General features: G+C 50.9%; 1 protein-coding gene across 1 annotated transcript in view; it reads left to right on the forward strand.

Annotated features, from left to right (window-relative positions):
• ndst2a (N-deacetylase/N-sulfotransferase (heparan glucosaminyl) 2a) overlaps window positions 1-21280 on the forward strand; it is a 118986-nt gene that overhangs the window by 90968 nt on the left and 6738 nt on the right. Inside the window, exons 4-10 of the mRNA XM_080848933.1 lie at window positions 1980-3781; window positions 11556-11643; window positions 11777-11931; window positions 17240-17425; window positions 18163-18291; window positions 18922-19104; window positions 19889-19985. Coding sequence (XP_080705059.1) covers window positions 2726-3781; window positions 11556-11643; window positions 11777-11931; window positions 17240-17425; window positions 18163-18291; window positions 18922-19104; window positions 19889-19985 — 1894 coding nt within the window. The 5' untranslated portion in view covers window positions 1980-2725. The remainder of the gene's footprint in view (window positions 1-1979; window positions 3782-11555; window positions 11644-11776; window positions 11932-17239; window positions 17426-18162; window positions 18292-18921; window positions 19105-19888; window positions 19986-21280) is intronic.

The following is a 21280-nucleotide window of genomic DNA, read 5'->3' on the forward strand; positions in this document are numbered from 1 at the left end:
GTTTAATGTCTATGTGAAGCTGTTTAACATAATCCACAAACGGTTGTGATCACTTTGAACCCAAGACTGTCTTTTAATGGTGAGCTGATTTTAAGAACCTAAACTATGTTTCAGTCTGTGCAGCAAACAGTGTGTCCTGGTTGCTATGCAGCAAACAGTGTGTCCTGGTTGCTATGGTTGCCTAAGGAAACTTTAAAATAACCTTAAACAGTTCAAGTGGCAGAGTTCCATTTGCATGAAATAATGGCTAGTATCTCAAATACATGAGTTTAATTTAGCAGTTCATATTAACACATCATAGCAACTGCCAACGTTTCCCATGGTTCCCTACACTGGAGCGGGCTAGGACAGTTCATAGCAGGTTTACTGGTATGAGTTTGCATATGTTTTAGTTTCTCGCTGAGGTTAGTACTAGTAGCATGGTAGCAGGTGGGAATACAACACCTGTTACATTACCATTATGGAAGCCTGAGTGGGAATACAGTGTTGGTGTTATCCATCCCATGTGGTTTTAACCTGATACATTAATGGGGTTCATAAATGAAAGGGGTGTGTGTGTGCCTGTGTGTGTGTGTGTGTGTGTGCCTGTGCCTGTGTCTCTGTGCCTGTGTGTGTGTGCGTGCCTGTGTTTGCCTGCCTGCCTGTGTGTGTATGCGTGTAATCATGTGTAAAGTGCTATGTGTGTGCATGCTTGTGGGCAGTGTGTGTGTGTTAACTGTGTAGAGAAAACTCTGTGTTTGTGTGCCCCTGCCTATACAGTGTGTGCTCTGTCCTGTTTGGAAAGGTGTGTGTGTGTGTGTGTGTGTGTGTGTGTGTGTGTGTGTGTGTGTGTGTGTGTTCCGTGGAAATCTATGTTTGTGTGTCCGTTGACATCTATGTTTGTGTGTCCGTTGACCAGAGCTACCGCTCTCACGGCGTTGAATTACGCTCAGCCTTACCCCACCCCCACTGTGCCCCGTGTGTGTGTGTGTCTGTGTGTGTGTGTGTTGGGGGGGGGGGGGGGGGTCTGGGGAGAAGCAAACGTAAACAAAAATCTCTGCAGCACACGTCAGCCAGCATGACCGACCCCATTTCAACCTGCTTCCGCCCCCCACCTTTCGCACCTGTAATGCTATCTCAGTGGAAGAACAGAGCACGTGGATGTTATTGGTGGGACTATTTTGGGAGCCATGAGAAAAAAGCACACACACTCACACACTCACACACACGCACACACACACACACACAGAACACGCAACACGCAAAAGGCCAACCACAAGCCAAAAGAGTTGGGAGGGGGATGGTGGTTGGGTTGGAGGACCATTAACGGAAAAGCCACCAGTGCTCACGTTAGTCCCCGGTGCCACGCAACGCCACGCAGTGCCATGACCCAGCACTTTTGCTGAGGAATATGACATAGGCAGCTGAATGCCCATTTTGTCAGGTTAAACATACAGTCGCTCAGTTGGCCATTAAATATTGAGGACAACTTTGAACGTTTCTCGTGCGTGCGTGCGTGTGTGCGTCCCCATGTTTCATTGTCCTCTTCATAGGACTTCTATCAAAGCAGTATGAAATCCATCCATAGCTTAGCACTACGCAGAGCACACAACACACCATTTATTTGTTTTCCCCTAGTAATTCTCCTCTGTAGGTTGCTGTAAGTTTTCAGTAATGTGTTCCATTTAGCTGCTGGGCCCAATTCCATCCCCTATTTGACTCGTCTGAGTGACTCATCCACTCCCACTGCCTTCATGTTTCCTGTAGTTTGTCTTTTCCTCGTATTTCTGTTGCGCTCCATCTGGAGAGCTCATTTTTTTTTTTAATGCAGTGTTATGACATGTTGGTCCTGAAATGCCCTAACCACCTGTCACTTTGTCTCTCTCTCTCTCTCTCTTACACTGTCTGTATGTCTCTCTTTCTCACTCTCTCTGTCTGTCACTCTGACTCTCTTCCTCACTCTCTCACTCTGTCTTTCTTGCTGTCTCTCTGTGCTGAAGGTGCCTCTTCTCTTCTCTTCTCCTCCCACGCCCTGAGGATGGCCAGGCTAGGGCTCCGTGGGGGGCCGCGTTCAGGGATGTGTCCCAGCGGGGAGCGCATTAAACAGGGACGCTGCTGAGCCCGGAGGAGGTGACAGGAGAAGGCTGCAACTCCACCACAGAGGGAGAGAGAGAAAGAGAGAGGGAGGACTCAAGTCACTGATCGTCTGGGCGGAGGAGGTGGAGAAGGGGGGGGAGTGTGCAGAAGCGCGAGCGAGTGAGCAGGAAATCCTATCCTGATAGCAGAACGGACTGAGAGAGACGTGCAGCGGGAGGATAAGACAGTCGTCGCAGAGCGGGAGAGAAAGTGGGAACAACAGAGAGACGGAAGACTGGAGCGAGGGAGGGGGATCATCCACCAGGACATCGGAAGCACCACGAGTCCCTGTTCCATGTGAAGAAGGAGAGGAGCGAGTGAACAAAGAGAGAGAGAGAGCGATAAGAAGTGCGAAGGGGAGGACACAATCACCACCACTGGGGCGAGACATGGGCTATGGGGGCCATGGTGACCTAGCGTAAATGGCTCCTCTTGACCAGAAGCTGGTGCCAGTGTCTGCTGCTCAACCCTTTTCCTCCTCCTCTCCCATCTCCCCCTCCTTCTCCTCCTCCAACTCCTCTTTTATCCCCCCATCCTTCTCCTCCTCCTCCTCTTCCTCCTCCTCCTCCTGCTGCTGTGTGTGCTGCGGCGTCCCCAGGTCTGTGCAGCCATGGGCCCCTGGAAGCTGGTTCGGGGCCTCCGTCAGCTGGAGCTCCATCGCCTCATCATGGCCCTCATCGTGTTCTGCCTGCTCTCCATGGCCTTCCTGGCCTACTACGTCAGCAACAGCCCCAAGATCAAGGAGGCGCCCCCGCTGCCCTTCAGCGACTGCGGAGGAGGTGCCGCGGGAGGCGGCGCCGCGGGGGGCTTTGGGCTGGGGGGCGAGGGAGGGGCTCAGCGCTCGCCCCTCTTCATGCATCCCCAGGCCGGACGCCAGCGCACGGCAGCCAAGGCGGCGGACCCGTCGCGCACCGACCCGATGGTGCTGGTGTTCGTGGAGAGCATCTACTCGCAGCTGGGACAGGAGATCGTGGCCATCCTGGAGTCCAGCCGCTTCCGCTACCGCACGGAGGTGGCGCCCAGCAAGGGCGACATGCCTACGCTGATGGAGCGCGACCAGGGCCGCTACGCCCTCGTCATCTACGAGAACATCCTAAAGTACGTCAACCTGGACGCCTGGAACCGCGACCTGTTGGACAAGTACTGCGCGGAGTACGGCGTGGGCATCGTGGGCTTCTTCAAGGCCAACGAGAACTCGCTGCTCAGCGCCCAGCTCAAGGGCTTCCCGCTCTTCCTGCACTCCAACCTGGGCCTGCGCGACTACCGCATCAACCCCGCCGCGCCGCTCCTCTACGTCACCCGGCCCAACCAGGTGGAGCCGGGGCCGCTGCCCGGCGACGACTGGACCGTCTTCCAGTCCAACCACAGCACCTACGAGCCCGTGCTCCTGGCCAGCACCAAGTCCTCCGAGGCGCTGGCCCACCTGGGCCCACACCGGGCCCTCCACGCCACCGTGGTGCAGGATCTGGGCCTTCACGACGGCATCCAGAGGGTGCTGTTCGGGAACAACTTGTCCTACTGGCTGCACAAGCTCATCTTCGTGGACGCCATTGCCTACCTGACGGGCCGCAGACTGTGCCTGCCTCTGGAGCGCCACCTGCTGGTGGACGTGGACGACATCTTCGTGGGCAAAGAGGGCACCCGCATGAAGGTGTCAGATGTGAAGGTGAGCAGCCTGGTTGTAAATGTGAACGATCGTACATAGATATTTCATGTATGGATATATCTAATTTGTGTCGTCTTTACATTGTATTGGCGTTTTATGGGTTAAAGTAGCTCCATGTATTTGTCTGTCGGCTGATGTTTTGGTTATGGTGTGTGAATGTGTGTCCGACTGCTGAGGTGATTTGTAGTGTTGAGTCTGCTCTGGCAGGCCGTGTATTTCCTGTGTAGATGTCACACATTAAAGGGCCCCAACACAACTGCTTCTGAAATGCCATTACAGAAGTGATCTAGCCTGACCTCACAAAAGGCCTTCAGTGTTGCCCCTTGGGGGTCCGTAGTGGGCCTGTCAAACGCTCAGTGTGCCTCCCAACCCTAAGTAAATGAATGATGACGTAATCCGTGATCAGCAGTCAGCTGAAAATAAAACTTCAAACACTAAATTGACTGTCCTCAGCGCCACCCTCTGCAAGGTTGTTTAACCACCAGACTGAGGAGCCCACAGAAATGGCTGATTGTGTAGATGAAGGCCAGTTGGAAAAGTCGTTTAGCAAGCAGTAGGTTTGTGAAATATGACAGCCACTGTGCACGAATAAAGACATGAACTACTGGTGAGCGGTTCAGTCTGACGGTGTAGCCTGTTTTTATGAAGGTAAATTACGGAAGGATTCACTGACGATTGCTAGGGTACTGAGGGACCGACACTCAGTCATGGTTCGTTTGAAAATATCTGGAAAACAAGTCCTGATTGGATCAAAAAGCCTGCAGCTTAGGATAGGGCGCTGACAGAGCCTTTATCCAAGGGCAGAGTGATGAGTGTGAAACCATCAAGGATATGGATTAACACAGACCCATGAGAAGAAATGGAGAAAAATGATATTTAAACCTTCTTGGGTCTTGATTTTTAAACATTGTTTGAAAATGGCTTGCTGGTTCTAAGAATGGGTCTCGGGAGACATGCAGAGACTTGGATATGATTGTGTGGGGGTGTAGGGGCTTCTCTATCAAGAAGCAAGACACTCTTGTGCTGTTTGCTGTTAGCCTGAAGGCTGATTTAAGGTTCTACACAGAGCCAATGCAAGTGCATCAGCAGGATGCTACCAAGCGGACCAATCACAGTTGTTGCGGTCTGCGTCACCACCTTGTGTCGTTACATTTCTGCAGAGGTTCGCGTCAGGCTGTAGTGTAGGCTGTAGTGTACGGTACACGACACATAGATTCCATGCAGGATTATCAACCGGCCGTAATGGCAGGCACTAGTAGATGTTATTCACTTCTCCTACATCATTTATATATCATCTCTATATCCTTTTTCTAAATGAAAAAGTTTCGGGGTACGATCCAAAAAAAATCATAGCCTCTCGCCGGATTAAGTGCTGGGTCACAGCTGCATGCAGGGAGGTCCGGCCTCCTGCCGGCTCCAGCTGTGGCACACCCGCTCCGCTCCGGCCAGATAATTATCCCTGGCAATCAGTCTGCTTATTAACCCACTATTTATGGGGCTGTGGTGCCCAGAGGGCCCGGCTCTCTGCTCTTACCCTCAGCAAGAGAGCGGGAGAGCCAGCGAGTACTGGGGGCTGCTGCAGCCACTACACCAGCACGCTCAATTACCTCCGCTCCCGCCACATTAGACTTGGTTACGAGGCGCGTTTTAAACACGGGCAGAGAACGCTCCCAAGACCGCCTCCGAAACAAAAGAAATGGCCCCGGGGTCATCATGCCTGAGTCGTGTGGAGAGGCACTCGTGTGGGAGGGAGGTGTTTGCACTGGAAATAAATAACATTGCCCGGAGGTGCTGCTCCTCCGCGGCACATATCAAACCAAATTAAGCCTCTTAATGAGAAATAATGGGCTAATTAATTAGGCATCGGGCGCCAACAACCAGGGATGCGTTTCCAGAGTGTAATGGGGGAGTGGAACATGGAGGTGAGCTCAGTGTTCCCATCAGAGACACCCCGAGCTTTGTGTTGAGTGTGTGTGAGTGTGCGCGCATGTGTGACCGAGGCAGCCACTGTGTGTCACTTAATGTTTTTGTGTGTATGTGAGGGTGCACGCGTGTGTGACCGAGGGAGCCACTGTGTGTCACTTAGTGTTTTTGTGCGCGTATCCTTGAGTGAGACAAGGACTCAGTGGAGTCAGTCAGGCAGTTAATTAGCCCATCATCAATTAAAATATGACAAAGATTGCAGCTGCGCCCAGAGGCAGCCGGGCGACAGCAAGAGGCGACGGGGCGCGGAGAGAGGGCACAAGGGGCTGCGTCTGGAGAGGGGCAGCAGGGTAAAGGTGGCATAGAGAGGGCACAAGGGGCTGCGTCTGGAGGGGGCAGCAGGGTAAAGGTGGCATAGAGAGGGCACAAGGGGCTGCGTCTGGAGAGGGGCAGCAGGGTAAAGGTGGCATAGAGAGGGCACAAGGGGCTGCGTCTGGAGGGGGCAGCAGGGTAAAGGTGGCATAGAGAGGGCACAAGGGGCTGCGTCTGGAGAGGGGCAGCAGGGTAAAGGTGGCATAGAGAGGGCATAAGGGGCTGCGTTTGGAGAGGGGCAGCAGGCTAAAGGTGGCATAGAGAGGGCACAAGGGGCTGCGTCTGGAGCTCCAGAGCGGCACTGATGTCGGGGACCTGTTGGTCCCCGCTGTCACTCCCCATCTCCAGAGATCACAGGCAAATGGATGCCTGGCGCCGGCCCCAGCAGGAGGCCTCGTGGACCCCTGCGCTCCGGCTCGCCTTGATCTCCTGATGTTGACTGAACCAGACAGAGCTGCGCAGCAAAGGTCCATAGCTCACGAAGGCTAGTGCAGCACAAACACTGGAAAATTGAGTGTCCCTCCTGAACAGTGGATGCATAGGCTAACATTTGAATTATTCACTCCTACAGCTCATTGTCTAGAAGTTCACATGTTGACACATCCACAGAATGTAAGGTCTGTGATGTATTTTAGATGAAAGAGAGCTTCGGATCTAACACTGGGAGCAGATGGATTTTTTCTTTTGTGTAGGTTTTTGTGTGTTCTTTTTCCATGTCAGTGGTGAGTGAAATGACAGGTTAGTCCATTCATACTTCTCAGTCCATAATGGCTCAGTCTCAGGCCATCTGCAGCTCTAATGACAGCCGCTGTGGAGCAGGTATGTTTCTGAGAGACTACTTTGGATGCGGAGGTGCCTTCTCACCTCTCTTTCTCACGCTTTCTCTCTTTCTCACGCTCTCTCTCTCTCTCTATTTTTCTCTCTTTCTCACGCGCTCTCTCTCTCTCTCTCTCTTTCTCTCTGTCTCTCTCCCTCTCTCTCTCTCTCTCTCTCTCTCTCTTTCTTACGCTCTCTGGCTCTCTCTCTTTTTCTCTCTGTCTCTCTCTTTTTCACGCTCTCCTCTCCTCTATTCCTGTGTAGAGACACTAACCAAACACATACATGATCATACTAACACACTCACACACTCACACACTCACACACTCACACACTCACACACTCACACACTCACACACTCACACACTCACACACTCACACACTCACACACTCACACACACACACACACTCTCACACTCAACAAAAATGAAGTGCGCATCCTCACACATGTTGCAACCCTGCCGGAAGTGTGAAGCGAGGACAGTCATTGGTTTGGCGTCTGCGTCAGGAGGCGCCAGCGCGCAGCACAGATGCTCCCTGCCTCACGGGCAGATGTTAGGCAGAGACGCAGGGGTGCCAGAGTGCCAGGCTCTTCATATGGACCGTCTGACTCTGCTGGCAGTGTCACACAACAATTTTGCGCTGCGTTGTGAAGGTGACACACAGTGCCTCATTGGCAGTCCTGAGGCACAGCTCTCATTGGTCAATTAAGCAGAATGAAGGTTGGTCCCGCCCAGGCCAGGATGGACGCCTCGCTCAGTTCAGGCATCTGGTGGACCAGTAGCGTCAGTGGTGCTTTAAATCCTTGGCAGTGCCTCCAAGTTTGAGCAGTTGTTGTTTTAACACATTTGCATAAGAGGCAGCTGCTATAAATGTTATTCAGGATCATCGCGAGGACAAAGGAAGCTTTGCAACAGAGGATTCATACCCTAGGCTGTCAGTTCTGCAACACTAGAATACTACCAAGGAAGATCACATTGGTCCTGGCAGTTTTCTCTCCCTGGCCGTGTCCTCTTCTCTCTCTCTCTCTCTCTCTCTCTCTCTCTCTCTCTCTCTCTCTCTCTCTCTCCACATTCTCTCTCCCCCTATCTCTCGCTATCCTTCTCTCTCTCTCTCTCCCTCTCTCTCTCTCTCTCTCTCTCTCTCTCCCATTCTCTCTCCCCCTATCTCTCGCTATCCTTCTCTCTCTCTCTCTCCCTCTCTCTCTCTCTCTCTCTCTCTCTCTCTCTCGCCCACCCTCTCCCTCCTCCTGGTGTGTCTGGCTGGCGGCTGTCTTCAGACGGAGGGAGAGATTTGCTGTGGCTCTGGTTGCGGGCGAGCGAGCTGTCGGCCTGCAGCTCAGTGTGGATTAAGTGCCCCACGGGCGAGATGTTCACAGAGCCGACACCGCCAAACAACTTCTAAAGGACCTCAGCCGCAACAAACTTTAGCAGGAGTGAAGAGGACATCAAGGACACGTCAAAGTGTGTGTGTGTGTGTGTGTGTGCGTTTTTTGTTGGCTCATTCGCACACAGATCAGACCACACTAGCCCGGCTGAGAAGGTTGCCATGGCAACGCTGGTCAGTGTCTGACCCTTGTCCCGCTCCCACCTCCCCTCCCACCTTCCCCTGAGATAGTAGCCATTAGCAACAGCGGTGTGTCCAAGCAGCCTACACTCCTAAATGGCGGTCACCCTCTCTTCATCCCTGTTCCCATTTCCCACTCCCCTCTCAAGCCCCGTTCACTTCGGAAGTGACTAGCAGCGCTGTAGCGACGACACACCATGGAATGTTAATGAAACTGGGCGACTGGCAGCGACGTCAGGCCAAATGACAGGTTGGCAACACCTGGGAGGGTCTCTCACATTCGCTCTCTCACACTATCTCTGACTCACACTCACTTTCTCTATCTCTTACTCACGCTTACTCTGTCTCTATCTCACTCGATCTCTCTCTCTCTCTCTGTCTCTCTCTCTGTCTCTCTCTCTGTTTTTCTCTCTCTCTCTCTGTTTCTCTCTCTCTCTTTTTCTCTCTCTCTCTCTCTCTCTCTCTCTCTCTCTTGCTGTCGTGCGACCTCACTCCTCTCTCTGGCCAGCCTCCACCCTCAGCTCCTCTTCGGTGTCAGAAGCTGGAGGTAAACCAGTGACTTCATTAATATCAGCGTCAGAAGCTAGAGGTAAACCAGTGACATCATTGATAACAGCGTCAGGAGCTGGAGGTAAACCAGTGACTTCATTAATATCAGCGTCACTGAGGGAGCTGGAGGTAAACCAGTGACGTCATTAATAACAGCGTCAGGAGCTGGAGGTAAACCAGTGACATCATTAATAACAGCGTCAGGAGCTGGAGGTAAACCAGTGACATCATTAATAACAGCGTCAGGAGCTGGAGGTAAACCAGTGACATCATTAATATCAGCGTCAGAAGCTGGAGGTAAACCAGTGACTTCGTTAATAACAGCGTCAGGAGCTGGAGGTAAACCAGTGACTTCATTAATATCAGCGTCAGAAGCTGGAGGTAAACCAGTGACTTCATTAATAACAGCGTCAGGAGCTGGAGGTAAACCAGTGACTTCAGTAATAACAGCGTCACTGAGAGAGCTGGAGGTAAACCAGTGACTTCATTAATATCAGCGTCAGGAGCTGGCAGTCCAGTGACCTCATTAATAACAGCGTCAGGAGCTGGCGGTAAACCAGTGACTTCATTAACATCAATGTCAGGAGCTGGAGGTAAACCAGTGACATCATTAACATCAGCGTCAGGAGCTGGAGGTAAACCAGTGACATCATTAATAACAGCGTCAGGAGCTGGAGGTAAACCAGTGACTTCATTAATAACAGCGTCAGGAGCTGGAGGTAAACCAGTGACATCATTAATTACAGTGTCAGGACCTGGAGGTAAACCAGTGACATCATTAACATCAGCGTCAGGACCTGGAGGTAAACCAGTGACTTCAGTTATATCAGCGTCACTGAGGGAGCCGCCGCCTCCCCATCAGTCAGCCTCCAGAGGTTCACAGAGGAGTGGAAAGAGTTAAGGACGCATGTGTGTACAGTAGGCCGTCAGGCATGTCTCATCTCGGCCTAACAGTGTGTGTGTGTGTGTGTGTGTACAGTAGGCCATCAGGCATGTCTCATCTCTGCCTAACAGCCTCTGTGGAAATCACATCACTGCAAGCTCAACTTGAAATGTATTATGTTGCCATGCACTTTGTGTCTCTGTCTGTCTATCTCTGTGTGTGTGTGTGTGTGTGTGTGTGTGTGTGTGTGTGTGTGTGTGTGTGTGTGTGTGTGTGTGTGTGTGTGTGTGTGTGTATCAGTCTGTGTGTGGGGGTGTGTGTTTTCAGGTGAGCAAGGACAAACACACAAACATTGGCTAAATACACACTCAAGGACACTACAAGCAGTCAGATGTCTGTGATTGCATCTTTTATCTAAAGGAGCAGCCTGGCAATCTCTGTTCATTCTGTTTCCCCGCACTCTCTCTCTCCCTCTCTCTCTCTCTCTCTCTCCCCCCCCACCTTGCTTCGGTTAGATCTCATCCTGCCGTGGTTTAGATTTGTGATGCCGCGGCAGCTATCACTTATCTCCCGTGTTTGATTTACGGAAGCGCTGCGGCTGTATCTCCTCAGCCCTGTGTCGATTTGTGCCTACGCAATTCACTTATCAAAACCTCGACTTTTAGCTGCAGGCTGCTCAAGAGCTCCATATCGCCTCTCATTTCATTTCTCCCTAACCTCAACCCCCCACCCCACCCCACCCCACCCCACCCTTATCTCCACCCTCCTCCTGTCTTCAAGTAGCTGCAGCTAAAGGGCTGGTGAACTGAGCAGAATCAGCCCTGCTCCCTACTCTGCCCCACTCTGACCTCTGACCCCTGTGTTTGGGAGGAAATGGACGCTCATATGGTAGCCGCGCCCCTCGTGCTCTGACTCCCTGTCCACAGGAGTCTTCATTAGTGCCCTCTGTAGGTGCAGTGCCCTCTGTAGGTGCCCTCTGTGGGTGCAGTGCCCTCTGTGGGTGCAGTGCCCTCTGTAGGTGCCCTCTGTAGGTGCAGTGCCCTCTGTAGGTGCAGTGCCCTCTGTGGGTGCAGTGCCCTCTGTAGGTCCAGTGCCCTCTGTAGGTGCCCTCTGTGGGTGCAGTGCCCTCTGTAGGTGCCCTCTGTGGGTGCAGTGCCCTCTGTAGGTGACCTCTGTAGGTGCAGTGCCCTCTGTAGGTGCCCTCTGTAGGTGCCCTCTGTGGGTGCAGTGCCCTCTGTAGGTGCCCTCTGTAGGTGCCCTCTGTGGGTGCAGTGCCCTCTGTAGGTGCCCTCTGTAGGTGCAGTGCCCTCTGTAGGTGCCCTCTGTAGGTGCCCTCTGTAGGTGCAGTGCCCTCTGTAGGTGCAGTGCCCTCTGTAGGTGCCCTCTGTGGGTGCAGTGCCCTCTGTAGGTGCCCTCTGTGGGTGCAGTGCCCTCTGTAGGTGCAGTGCCCTCTGTAGGTGCAGTGCCCTCTGTAGGTGCAGTGCCCTCTGTAGGTGCAGTGCTATAATGGTGATTAATGATGTGATGGGCGTCTAGTCTGTGGGATGGAGACTGTCGCCGTGCAGTAAGTGTGGGGGTGCAGCCAGCACTGGACTGAATGAAGTGCACATGTATCAGGTCAATGAGTCACTTTCCTTTCTCTTTTCCTTTTTCTTTTTCCTCCAGGCACTGATGAACACGCAAAACAAACTCAGAGCCTTGGTCCCAAACTTCACGTTCAACCTCGGCTTCTCCGGGAAGTTCTACCATGCAGGTAAGACCTTAAAGCACTTTCAGTTTTCTCCCATGCCGGAAGCGTTGCTGACATGCGAATGCGTTGATGGTGGCAAGGAGAGGTTGGGGGTTGGTTGGCATGGTGACGCTAACGCTGATGTGTTGGTTGTCAGGCACGGAGGAGGAGGACGAGGGCGACGACATGCTGCTGACGCACAGGAAGGAGTTCTGGTGGTTCCCCCACATGTGGAGCCACATGCAGCCACACCTCTTCCACAACGTCAGCGTGCTGGCCGAGCAGATGCGCCTCAACATGCTCTTCGCACAGGTGAGACGCCCTACGCAGCACCCCCACAAGGCCCCCCCAATACCTTCAGACCCCCACAGCACCTTCAGACCCCCACAGCTTCCCTGAACCTCACTACCCTCAGACAGCTTCCCTGAACCTCACTACCCTCAGACAGCTTCCCTGAACCTCACTACCCTCAGACCCCCACAGCTTCCCTGAACCTCACCGCCCTCAGACCCCCACAGCTTCCCTAAACTCCCCCACAACACCCTCAGACCCCCACAGCTTCCCTAAACTCCCCCAGAACACCCTCAGACCCCCACAGCTTCCCTGAACCTCACCACCCTCAGACCCCCACAGCTTCCCTGAACCTCACCGCCCTCAGACCCCCACAGCTTCCCTGAACTCCCCCACAACACCCTCAGACCCCACAGCTTCCCTGAACTCCCCCACAACACCCTCAGACCCCACAGCTTCCCTAAACTCCCCAACACCCTCAGACCCCCACAGCTTCCCTGAACCTCACTACCCTCAGACCCCCACAGCTTCCCTGAACTCCCCCACAACACCTCAGACCCCCACAGCTTCCCTAAACTCCCCAACACCCTCAGACCCCCACAGCTTCCCTGAACCTCACTACCCTCAGACCCCCACAGCTTCCCTGAACTCCCCCACAACACCCTCAGACCCCCACAGCTTCCCTGAACCTCACTACCCTCAGACCCCCACAGCTTCCCTGAACTCCCCAACACCCTCAGACCCCCACAGCTTCCCTGAACCTCACTACCCTCAGACCCCCACAGCTTCCCTAAACTCCCCATCAGACCCCCACACAGGCACGTGCACAGATAGACCCCAACTGGTGCTCAAGCACCAGCCCTTGTGCCCTGGTTGAGAAAAAGTGCCCTTTTTTTCTGGAGACCAATTTTTTTTTCAATCATCAATATTTCTAGAATACAAATTAGTCTCTCGTCATCAATTTCCCCAAATGTGTTTTGATATCTGAGGGGGCATTTATTTGGATTTCTTGTGAGAATTTCGCCCCGACATGCTCCGCGGCATAGACATAGAATAAGTATTCTTTGCCTATGATCTGCGGTGCTCACAAGCCCCCTCCGCGCCCCTCCCTCCTCATCCCCCACATCAGTGTTGAGCGGCAGGCCAACAGGTGCAGCCTACTTCTTCACTGACCTGCATCAGACAAACAGGTAATGACGGTGTTTGTGCAATCCCCCGACGTTGTATAAATTAACAACATTAGTGCCGCTGAAAACAATACGTCTGAAAACCGGACTGGTCCGACGTTTCCTAAAAAAAAAATAAACAGTCAACTAACTTGATTTCAAAGCATTGTCCAGGTGTTTACTGACGTTTGTCAGGTTTAATGACATTATTTGTCTGAAAGTGCATATTTTGTGTTGTATAAATGCCGTTTAAACAATTTTGAAAGTATGTTGAATGTTTGTTTATAAATGTCACGAGAATTCACAGCTAGAAAATAGCAGGTAAACTATGCTAGCTCTCGGGGTCATGCTATTCTTGTCCCACATTGTTTAACGTGATATTTATGTATCTCTTCGTTTTGCCTGTTTTACAACGACAACCAGAATTTTTCCTCCCAAAAAATTATGAAGTGCGGTCATTCCAAAAGCATTGGTTTTCTAAAAATGGCTGGCTGGAGTATTCCCCAAGTTCAGATTTGATGCACAAGCATGGTGAGGTGGACCAATTACAGAAAAAAGGGACCGCAGACATCATTTGATGTATCAGACGTTAAGGGAGTGGAGGCCAGAGAGCGAGAGATTTAATTTCAATAATCATTTTGGTGATGGGCGCCCTTTTTTTTTTTTTAGCACCTGCCCCCCAAAATGTCTGTGCACGTGCCTGCCCCCACAGCTTCCCTAAACTCCCCATCACACCCCCACAGCTTCCCTAAACTCCCCATCAGACCCCCACAGCTTCCCTAAACTCCCCATCAGACCCCCACAGCTTCCCTAAACCTCATCACCCTCAAACTGTCAAATGTACAGACCCGCCCCCCACACATACAGGGTGCACCGCTTCACAAACCCACCCCCACCCCAGTGGAGGTTTCAGAGGTGGTGCTTCAGTGCACTCTGACGGAAGCTAAAGCAGCTCTCTCGAGTCAGGCTGGTCTATTCTGGAGTTCATCAGTGAAGTGCCACAGCATGCCCTCAGGAAGGCTTTCTTTAGTGCTGCTCTTCAGCAACAACTTCAGCTTACAAAGCATCTGGGATCTTAGTTTGTGTTGAATCACATCAACTTGAACTGAAACTCCAGATGCTTTGTCATTACAGTCTTCAGCCCACTGTGTGTGAACAGATAGGTGGGAAGTATGTGAATAGTATTTTTGGCTGATTTCTGCTGTTTATTGAGAAGTTTAGAGGTGGCAGTTATTTATTTTTTTATTTTTTTAGAGAAGTTCAGAGGTGGCTGTTATTTGAGAAGTTTAGAGGTGGCTGTTATCTGAAAAGTTTAGAGGTGGCAGCTTGTTGTCTTGCTGAGTTTCTCCCTTGTGATCTCACAGCCTCTTAAAGGCACGATATGCAACAATTATGCTTCAGGATTAGGGTTAGGATAAGCAGTTTAACCTTAAAATAACAGCTTAAAAAAATTGGGACGCTACAATGACTTTTTATATGGAGAATTGCGTCCGTGCCAATGGCATAGCAGGGTCGATAGGCATATAACTGCCTTCTGTAGTTTTGCCTGCCGATGCCCGCCGACCTGACTTTGATTACCTTCTGCCGATCTAGTAAGTAGCTTATTTGCCGTCTTGCTTAGTCTTGTGTTGCACATGATTGATGTTTGACTGTGTAAGGACAGTCGTTGAGTAATTAGTTTGTCATAATGTCAATGTCAGCACATTTCAAGAGATTTCGTTAGTTTTAGCTGCTAGCATACCTTTAGCGAATAGCAATTAATCCTTAATGCACCTTTTAAAAAGGCTCCTCACGCTCAGCTCAGGTGAGGTGCCCCGATCACAGCATTTATTATTATAAAATATATTAGCATAAAAATCACATGCATCCGCACACACTGAACACAAACAAAACTAATCTGACTAGATGTGAAGATTTGGAACAGCACCTTGAGAAGGATGATTGGTTATTTCAGTGATGAGTTTGAAGTCAGCGTCGTACATGAAGTCAAGTGTGTCCTTCCCAGCAGGACTCCGGCCTGAGCGCTTGGCTTCCCCCCCCCCCCCCCCCCACCCCGAGGCTGGAGGATCTCTGATGATAACTGCTATCTGGCGGCCGGAAGCAGCTGCCTTAGAGGTTTAGGGGGGGGCGTCTGGTCAGTGGTCGTTGAGATGATGCGTTATCTCATTTCCCCCCGCTGCTGTTATTGACTTCCCCCTCTGCTCCCGCCAAGAACCAAGCTGTTTGTTTTACACCGTGATTGTATGGAGTGCTGCAATGACTGCACTCCGTAATCTATAATCACAAAGGGCACTCTCTTCAGTCCCTCTCTCTCTCTCTCTCTCTCTCTCTCTCTCTCCCCTTCATCTCTCTCTCTCTCTCTCCTTCAGTCTCTATTTCTCTCTCTGTCTGACTCTCTCTTTCTGACTCTCTCATCTCTTCCCCTTCCTCCCATCCCATCCCTCCTGACTTTTTCATCTCTCTCTCTCTCTCTCTCTTTCCCTCTCTCTCTCTCTCTCTCTCTCTCTCTCTCTCTTTCCCTCTCTCTCTCTCTCTCTCTCTCTGTGTGTGTGTGTGTGTGTGTGTGTGTGTGTGTGTGTGTGTGTGTGTGTGTGTGTGTGTGTGTGTGTGTGTGTGTGTGTGTGTGTGTGTGTGTGTGTGTGTGTATACACATGGCCTCTATCCTGTCTGCTCTTGTATCCTCCTGTCCTTGACCCTCCGCTGCAGAGGCACCCTGTAGACTAGAGGACGGGCAGGGGAGAAGGAGGCCGCGGTCGGCTTGTTAAAAACCATCATACCTTGATATAATGATAGTCAGTGGATTTAGCTGCTAGAGAAGTGTGTGTGTAGTATAGATGTGTGTATGTCTCAACTGTCATGAATACCAAGTAGCACACTCCTCTTCACTCCCAGAACTCACACACACACTTGCCCTTCCTTACATAAACACACACACTCACACACACACACACACATACACACACACACACACACACACACACACACACACACACACACACCTATATCACTTCATGTTCTCCTGGAAGACTGTGACACATGGATGCCCGCGGCTAAAGGAGGGGGGGTGGGGGTGCAGGGGGGAGACTTCATTCCCCATCATGGATTAATGAGCCTGCAAATTACTCTGCAGTGAGGAAGGGCAATGGAAGACCCCCCCCCCCAAAATCATTCAGTCACACATACTTAAAGGCGCCCACACACACAGAGACATAAATACTTTTAGACGCGCACACACAGATATGCATACTTCTAGACGCACAGACGCACGCACACAGACATGCATACTTTTCACACACACACACACACACACACACACACACACACACACACACACACTTTCATTTATTCATTATGGTGCTTTTACCCATTAACGCTGCCCTCCCTCTTGCCCGGACACGTACAAACACACCACCTTTGCCCGCTGGTGTTTGCCCTGCAGCTCTCATCTGTATCCTAATTCAGATTCGCTTTCACCATCAGCATGTGATCCTTACACACACACACACACACACACACACACACACACACACACACACACACATGTACACACAATCATCCCTTACACACAATAGCACACTCACACTCTCAATCACAATCACACACACACACACACACACACACACACACACACACACACACACTCACACTCTCCCTCATCCTTCCCCTGACAGTGAAAGCTACCTCACACATTGGGAAAGTGGCAGAAGCTATTCATGGGAGGGAATGTTAGTGCTCCCTGGGGGCTAATAATGGTTTCATAGCATCCAGCCCATTGTGCTTCAGTAGAACACATCAGGCCTCTGCTTCCCCCTGGTGGACAGATAGTCATGTCCAGTGCATGTACAGGAGTGAAATAAGAACGAGCTCTTTCAGCACCTGATGAATCATTTCTCCACGACCTAGAGTGTTGTTGGCTGGCTATGCTTTTGTGTGTGTTTATGGATGTGTGTGTGTGTGTGTGTGTGTGTGTGTGTGTGTGTGTGTGTGTTCGCTCATGAATCACTGTTATTAGAGCTTCTTTCTCACCACATTTACGTGTGTGTGAGAGTGTGGGAGGGAGTGAGCGAGTGTGCACGCAGTGCTATAAATCCCTCTCTAATGTGCTGTAATGATGGTGGTTCTCACCTACTCTACTCTTTCCTCTCCTCCTCCCCCCCCCCCAGGAGCATGGGATCCCCACAGACATGGGCTACGCTGTGGCCCCGCACCACTCAGGGGTCTACCCCGTGCACAGCCAGCTCTATGAGGCCTGGAAGTCTGTGTGGGGCATCAAGGTCACCAGCACGGAGGAGTACCCCCATCTGCGCCCCGCCAGACACCGCCGGGGCTTCATCCACAACGATATCCAGGTACACGCACGCACGCACATACGCACACACACATATACACACACACACATATACACACACACACACACACACACACACACACACACACACACACACACACACACATACACACACGTTACCGGCCTCCAAGTCTATGGGACCTTGGAGGCATAGTACATACCAATCATATCACCTGCAATCACACATACAGCAACATACTGGTAATTTGCATAATTCAGTCGCTGGTTTATCACGTCGGCAACACAAGAAGTGAAAGGCCAATGGTCACATGATCAATGGTGACCACTTTTGTTAAACATTTGTTTGAGAAATGCTTAAAGATTGGCTGCACATCACATTTTTACAAGTGGACTTAAATGGCATAAATGAGGATTTGTACATAACCCTACGCTTCACAAACAGCACAATAGTTAAGACCTCTTGACTCGGTTCTCTCTTGACCCTGTGAAAGAGGAGGAGAGAATTGATGGTTTTCTGGTTCCCCATTTCTTTAGTGTGTTTTATAGCTGTTTGGGCTTTGGAACTTAGCAGACCATTAACATGTACCAAGGTTACGCCAGAGGGAGAACATCGGAACATTGCAGCTTGTAAATCTATTCTAGTAGGCCCCAAACATACAGTTATGAGCACTGAAAATGAGTATAATAGGTCCCCTTTAACTTTCTTAATATGTCTCTCTGTCTATCTGTGTGTCTCTCTGTCTGTGTCTCTCTGTGTCTCTGTGTCTGTGTGTGCAGGTGCTCCCCAGGCAGACGTGTGGGCTGTTCACTCACACCATCTTCTATAATGAGTATCCCGGAGGCTCCAAGGAGCTGGACAAGAGCATCCGGGGAGGAGAGCTCTTCCTCACAGTCCTGCTCAACCCCGTGAGTGCCCCCACCCCGCCCGCCCGCCCGCCCGCTCTCTCCCACAATGCTCTGCTCCAGTCAACAAAAAAAATATATATTTATCTCACTCACTCACTCTCTCGCTCTCTGTCTCTCTCTTGCTGTCTCTGTCTCTCTCTTACTCTCTCTCACGCTCTCTCTCATGCTCCCTCTCTTTCTCTCTCTCTCTTTTTTTGTACCCATGTGTCCTCTGTGACACGTCTGCCCAGTGGCAAGGGCACGGGCTCATTTAAGAAGCGGATGTCGTGAGATGCCTCCCATCAGCTGGTGTCAGGAGATTTAATAGCCACTGGTGATGAATCAGACTCACCGCCATTAGGCCTTTAGCTGGGAGTTTTTATTTTTTGTAATCTCCAGAGATGCGTGAAGGACAGAAAGGAGTACTTTTCTACATTTATCATTACCTGAGGTGCTAGGGGTATAGACTGAGGGGCTAAGAATTGCAGCTTTGGCAGCCATAGTGCAAGTAGAACTGAGGGGGGGGGTAATAGGTTGGGGGTTGGGGGTTGGGGGAGGCAGCCAAGCGCTCTACTTTTTTTCTGGTAAAAGTTGAAGAGTCGAGGCACGGCTACTCACTTCGCTATCCCTCCCCAAACCACCTCCCTGCAGATCAGCATCTTCATGACTCACCTGTCCAACTACGGCAACGACCGGCTGGGGCTGTACACCTTTGAGTCGCTGGTGAAGTTCGTGCAGTGCTGGACCAACCTGCAGCTGCAGACGCTGCCCCCGGTGGAGCTCGCCCAGAAGTACTTTGACATGTCCCCCGAAGACAGGGACCCGCTGTGGCAGGTGAGGCCGTCACACACACACACACACACACACACACACACACACCCCCATCACATCCACTGATGCTATCCATACCTGTGCTACTGTATGCAACTTTGCAAACGGTTGTGATGTTATGTAATTAGCAGTTTGAGTCCTCTTAGGTTGGAATGTCAAGTAATTATCCACTTGGCCTCAAGCTTTGGCTATATGGAGTCTGTAGCATCATGCTATAAGCCAAGACTATAATGTGAATAGCATTAGCAGCTACTGGTCTCATAGGAGTGTGATGGGGTTTAGGGCTGACGCTGTGATCACGAGAGGCTCCAGTGGGATAGAGTAGAGTGGATGAAGGTGGTGATAATAATAATAATCATCAGATTAAAACTCACTGTAGGGTGTTACTGTTCACGACTCCTAACGCAGTGAAGTGCCTGGGGCTCTGGGGCCGTAACAATCACACTAAATGAAATCCCTCAAGCGCTTATCTCAAGGTAATCTCAGCTGGAGAAACTTGAGAGCCAGAGAGAGCGGGAGCAAGAGAGATCCTCTAATAGATTGAATTTAAATCTCTGCGTTCTGGTTCATAGGTCTTCATTTACACATGAAAATTATCTCTTTCTCCTCTTAACCTATCGGGTAGATTGTAGGTCAGGAGAGTGTAAGTCGCTTTTGAAGGTTTATCCCATCAGACGCTTTTCAAGGGTAGGCTTTCAACGGAGCGCTCTTGTCTGGATGGAGTGTTGGTTCTGCATAATTATGTCATGACGATTGAGGCTAACTCGGCCCCCGTTCATCTCTCCAGAACCCCTGCCACGACAAGAGACACAAGGACATCTGGTCTAAGGAGAAGACCTGCGACCGCCTACCCAAGTTCCTGGTGGTCGGGCCCCAGAAAACAGGTAAGACAGCAGGGGCCATTCACACACACGCAGGGGCCATTCCCACACGCTGACACACAGTTCGAGAGATGACAAAGGTGTTCTGAGGTCGCTGTTTAACAACGGCCTCTTGTGGATTAAACGTCAAAACGCACAAGGGTGGAAAGGAACACACTGAGGAAGATCTTCCAAAAAGCACAGTGCTCACTAGGTCCCAGTTCAGCTAGGTGCTCACTAGGTCCCAGTTCAGCTAGGTGCCTATACAAGCACAGTGCTCACTAGGTCCCAGTTCAGCTAGGTGCCTATACAAGCACAGTGCTCACTAGGTCCCAGTTCAGCTAGGTGCCTATACAAGCACAGTGCTCACTAGGTCCCAGTTCAGCTAGGTGCCTATACAAGCACAGTGCTCACCTGGTCCCAGTTCAGCTAGGTGCTCACTAGGTCCCAGTTCAGCTAGGTGCCTATACAAGCACAGTGCTCACTAGGTCCCAGTTCAGCTAGGTGCCTATACAAGCACAGTGCTCACTAGGTCCCAGTTCAGCTAGGTGCCTATACAAGCACAGTGCTCACTAGGACCCAGTTCAGCTAGGTGCCTATACAAGCACAGTGCTCACTAGGACCCAGTTCAGCTAGGTGCCTATACAAGCACAGGGTTTTGCCTGGTCTGTGTGCTACTGGTCAGAGTGCCTCTGTCAGGGGTTTCTCTCTTAAGCTGTTGACTGTTATCACTGTATTGGCATTCCACCTCCGCCATTGTGTCTATTGTGTGTCACATCATTCATAGGGTGAGGTATTTTAAGCGCACGCTCTACCAAATTGCATAAATGTAAAGGGAAGTACTTTAGTAATTATCTTTACAGGTCACACAGCTGTTCTGTGCTTTGTGCTATAAGCTTTTGCCTAATGCACTTGTAGAGAAGAGGCATACATTTGACAGTCTGAACACATCACCTAGGAACCATCAGCTTGCTAAAGCCAATAGTCTAAACACATCACCTAGGAACCATCAGCTTGGCTCCAGACAAAGTCAAATCATGTGGAGTCATCGGCTCCCAACCTGAAATATTTAAAAGCCTAATCAAATTTTTAGGAGCCTGGATCCTTTAGCCTAGCAAGGGCCTCCTTTACTGGGGATGGGCAATATTACCTAAAACATTATACAAAAGAAAATATTAATTGTGGCTGCATTGGTGGCCGTTTTAGTCGCCATCTGGAGCCCTGTTTAGGCTCTTGCTCTTCTAGAATCATCTCCTCTTCCAGTCTCTTGGAGTTTCGTTCCCTTTAGATCATTTACTCTTAGACATGTGATAAGTGTG

Source organism: Sprattus sprattus, assembly GCF_963457725.1.
Source record: "Sprattus sprattus genome assembly, chromosome: 12".
In the NCBI taxonomy this organism is placed as follows: Eukaryota; Metazoa; Chordata; class Actinopteri; order Clupeiformes; family Clupeidae; genus Sprattus; species Sprattus sprattus.